Raw genomic sequence first — 4,572 nt, 5'->3', positions numbered from 1 at the left:
ATTAATTTTAAGAATTATTAATTATAACGAAAATGGATTGAAATAGATTGGAAATTTTCAATCCATCCGAATCCGTACTTTAAATCTATAAAAATGAATTGGATGGACTATATACAAATTTTTATACATGTAAAAGTTTAAATAAATTAAAGTAATAATTACAGGAAATTCTATAGTTACAAAATATAAATAATGGAGAGCATACAGCCACAACAATAGATATTAACGCAAGTCATGTATTTAAAATTCCCGTATAAATAAGTAGACGTTTCGCCGTCATCGGTAACACATTTAATTTATATTCACAATTCGCGTAAATATCAGGAAATCAAGAAATTGCAAGAAATAGCCAACATGGATTTGAATTACTTAAGCAAACTGTGGCAAACAAATAGAAAAAGCTTTAGCCAATAAAACCAAGACAATACCGAATTGAAAATTGTCTTCTTGGAGAATTGTGAGTTGATGGCACGACTACAAACTAATGTCAAAGACCAACTCGACATCGCGGACGTTGAATTATATTTATTAAATAATATCTGATAAATTATATCTCTCTATTAAATTATACTTATTAAATTATATCACTCACAATTTTGAATTGAATAGCATGGCCATTTTAAAAGAAAAACTTTTTTTTTATTCAATTGGATTAAAAAATATTTCGTATTCAGAATTTTAAATTGCGTAGTATTTACGTACTGAAATTGCTGATATTATTTTTAGATTCAACTGGATTGAAAAACTGCATTTCCTATTCAGAATTTTTAAATAAGCAGTATTCACGATGCATAGAAATAATCGATATTATTTTTAAAATTCAATTAAATTAAAAAATTGCATTTCCTATTCATAATTTTGAATTGAGCAATATTCACGATGCACACAAAATACTACAATATAATATTATTCTTAGATTAAAAAGCATAGAAATATATTCCTTACCATTCCTATAAATGAATACAAATGCATTCAAGATTGAAAAGGAATAGACATTTGTGTAATTCTTATAAATGAATAAAAATGCATTCAGGATTCGAAAAGATTATTTTAACATTTATGAATCGGTATTGCTGAAAATCTGTATCCATTTCAATCTATTTCAATCCATTCTCGTTTGCTGGGACATTTCTTTTGAAATGTATTATGTTTCTTTTGTTTCCTATGACATTAATATGCGATATCAATGCATGCAATAATTCTTCTTGTTAATTTTGGACGGATTTTTAAACTTTGTCGATTGATTGATAGTGTATTAGATGAATTAAGCAATTGACACCATATATACACAGTACATATATAGGCATGCACTACATATAGAACTCTTTCAATCTTTTTCACATTTCCATTTAACACAATATGTCGTTAGCAAAATTATCATCGATTTTCTTGATAACTGGAGTGTTTGCAACGTGTCAAATATAATATATTAAGTAGCTATTGATCACAACATCCCCGTATCCCATATCTTTATCAGATTAATATATTATTAAGAATATAATATATTACAAATATTATTGTTCCTATCATTTTAACACTACACTCAGTTCACCTGCGACGGTGCATCGTCAATATAGGAGGATTACTTTAGAGTCGAAAATTTACGAATATTGATAATGTGTCGCGATAATATGATGATCTCTCTCTTTCTCTCGCTCACTTTTATGAAATTCAAAAATTTTATGAGTCCAAAAATCTTACTGGGAATTTGTAACGTGTTCTAGGAGAATCAGAGGAAGAGTGGAGAAACACGCACCGCATAGCGCGGAGAGCTTCGGCGATTTCTTCGGAACGGCTTGTTCGATGAGGTCGTTATTTTCCAACATGTCACGAATCTCGATCTCTTCGCACCCGGGAGGCATTTCTCTTTTATTTTACTTAGCGATTGCCCTCCTGTTCGACGTACGTTTCGCCTCTAACTGTCCGGCACCAGTCCCGCGTGCTCGCAATCAATATCAATCCCGGGGTGGATACCGGCGCAAAGTTTCCCTCCCTAAACTTTTGCAAGCCTGTTCTCGATTGAGAAATCCCCACTTTTAACAATGCAGACACGTTAAGACGATACGAGACAACGATGTTTGAAAGCTAACCGCATTAGTCTTCTTATATTTTTTGACATATTGAACATATGAAAACAAATGCCGAAAATATTAATAAAAATACACACACACACGCATGCACGCACGCACGCACGCACGCACGCACACACACACACACACACACAATGAATACTTTCAAATAATTAACGATTTGAAAAAAGTATTGATTATAATGATTATAATGATATGTTCTTGCGATAATTATTAAAGAAAATAGATACATTGGTTTATTAAAAGTTTTATACATGAGTAATATAAAAATTTAATAATATGCTTGGAAATTATTTTTATATCAAGAATACATATCATGAAAACTGAAATTGCATTCAATCCGAATTCAACCTGAATAATTAAACAATAAAAATCTTACTGAATCGTGTATTTGAAAATTTAGCAATAAAGAACAGCAGTAACGACTAATGGTCAAAGTTAGATTTTTAATGCTTAAATAATTTAATCTGAATTATTACATACTATATATGTACTTGCATATACGAGTATACCATATTTGAAATCATTCGCACTGCGCGTCGAATTAATTTTTCGGACTTATAAACGCAATTAAATTACTGAAGTAATATCATAAATTAAATTAACATAGAAAAGCTATTTTAATAATTTGATGCTCAATCAGGCATCTCATTAAAAAAATGTTAAAATATGTTGAAAAACTGTAAATAAATTTATTGCAAAAAATATTAGGTGTACAAAAAAGTTCTGAGCTTTTTTTTTGTAAAATTCAATCTTTATTTAAAAACAAACGTACGGAAATGGCTTGCTGCGTAACGCCAAGCTGTTCTGCAAGCTCCTTTTCAGTTTGCGCAGAGTTTATATCCAGCAGTGCTTGCAATTCGTCCGTTTCAATCTTTTCAGGGCGTCCAGCACGCGATTCATCTTTAAGACTGAAATCTCCTTGGCGAAACTTTTGATACCACCTTTTGCATGTTGCATGACTTACAGCGTTCTCTCCATATGCAGCACAAATCATTTCAGTGGCTTCAGCAGCATTTTTCTTCAGATGAAACGCGAAGTGGATGGAAAATCGAATATGCTCTTTTGTAATTGCCATCGTGAACACTACTGATTTTTGAGGTTATGTGCATCAAACGCCAAACCGTATCGCATTTCAGGAGGTTAAATGTTACTGTTTTAAAACCCCAAAAGGGCGGGAAGATATATAAAATTTAAATTGTTATTTCGGTTGTATCAAATCTAAAGCTCAGAACTTTTTTGTACACCTAATATTACCTTGGCCTTTAAATTAGCCTCAAGCATCAATTATTAAAATAGCTTGTCAATTAATTCGTGATATTATCGTAGTAGTTTAATTGTGTTTATAAGTCCGAAAAACTAATTCGGCACGCAGTGTGAATAACTACAACTATGGTATATATTAAGCATTCCACATTAAACCGGGTACTTTTGAAACATCATTTTTATTTTTTTTGTTTGTTGACATTCTACATAAAAATATAAGACACGTGTTTCGCAAACAAATTTGAGATTTTTTTTGTGAAGTTATTCATACTTGTAAGTCGCAGAAATTCGATAGAATAAAAAACATCGCTCATGCATGTTAAATTATTATATCATCGAAATCATCTCTTGCATTTTTTTGTACAACTAATAGTTTCAACGATGTAATAATTTGAATATTCGCATGAGTAACATGAATTTAATCTTAATTGATCCATTTGTTTTGCAAAACACGTGTCTCAGATTTTTACCTATAAAATATGTCAGTATAAATTTAAATAAATAAAATAAAAATGATGTTTTGAAAGTGCCCGATTTGACGTAGATTATGTTGATCATGTTTTTCAAACAAAAACGACCTTTTTTACTTCAATGTTGAATAACTCGATGACAAAAAATCGTACAGAGGTTTATAAAAAAGCAAATTAAAAAGCAAGGTAAAGATTTATTCTTTCGAAAGCTGTAAATCCCACTTATGCTCAATTTTTAATTGACGCCGGGAAACTTAACAAATTTCGTAAAAAATTTTAAGAATTTATGCATCTTCATTTATATTTGTGTAACTTTACATAATATCAGTACGATCATTTTTTAAAGTACCAATCTGAAAAGTAGAGATTTCAAACTTTAAAAGACTTTTTTAAACATCTCGCTATATTGATGATTTTTCACTGAGTTATTGCTACTTGAAAATATTAAAAATTTGTGCAAAAATTTAGTAGCTCGTTTTTTTGCGTATAAATGTAGTATATAGTAATTCAGATTGAATTATTTAACAAACGATTGATAGGATCTACCATTTTCAAACTAAACTCATTGAAATCAGCGCCTTATAGATCGCGGTAAGATGTTGAACTAATGATTTGATATACATTCAATAAAATTGAAAGTATATAATTAATTTTTCAGACATAAATTGAGAGCCGATGAAATTATCGGATTCACACAATAATTCTGAAATTAATGAATCCCCCCAAATTCTTCCCAATCTTAAAAA

General features: G+C 30.2%; 1 protein-coding gene across 1 annotated transcript in view; it reads right to left on the bottom strand.

Annotated features, from left to right (window-relative positions):
• The window catches only part of LOC108757236 (protein rolling stone-like), a 9,064-nt gene extending 7,038 nt beyond the window's left edge, over window positions 1–2,026 (bottom strand). Inside the window, exon 1 of the mRNA XM_018501689.1 lies at window positions 1,757–2,026. Coding sequence (XP_018357191.1) covers window positions 1,757–1,862 — 106 coding nt within the window. The 5' untranslated portion in view covers window positions 1,863–2,026. The remainder of the gene's footprint in view (window positions 1–1,756) is intronic.
• Between the last annotated feature and the right edge of the window lie 2,546 nt (window positions 2,027–4,572).

Source organism: Trachymyrmex septentrionalis, unplaced genomic scaffold, assembly GCF_001594115.1.
Source record: "Trachymyrmex septentrionalis isolate Tsep2-gDNA-1 unplaced genomic scaffold, Tsep1.0 scaffold134, whole genome shotgun sequence".
In the NCBI taxonomy this organism is placed as follows: Eukaryota; Metazoa; Arthropoda; class Insecta; order Hymenoptera; family Formicidae; genus Trachymyrmex; species Trachymyrmex septentrionalis.
The sequence above is the reverse complement of the archived record's forward strand: the minus strand, read 5'-3'. Positions and strand labels throughout refer to the sequence as shown.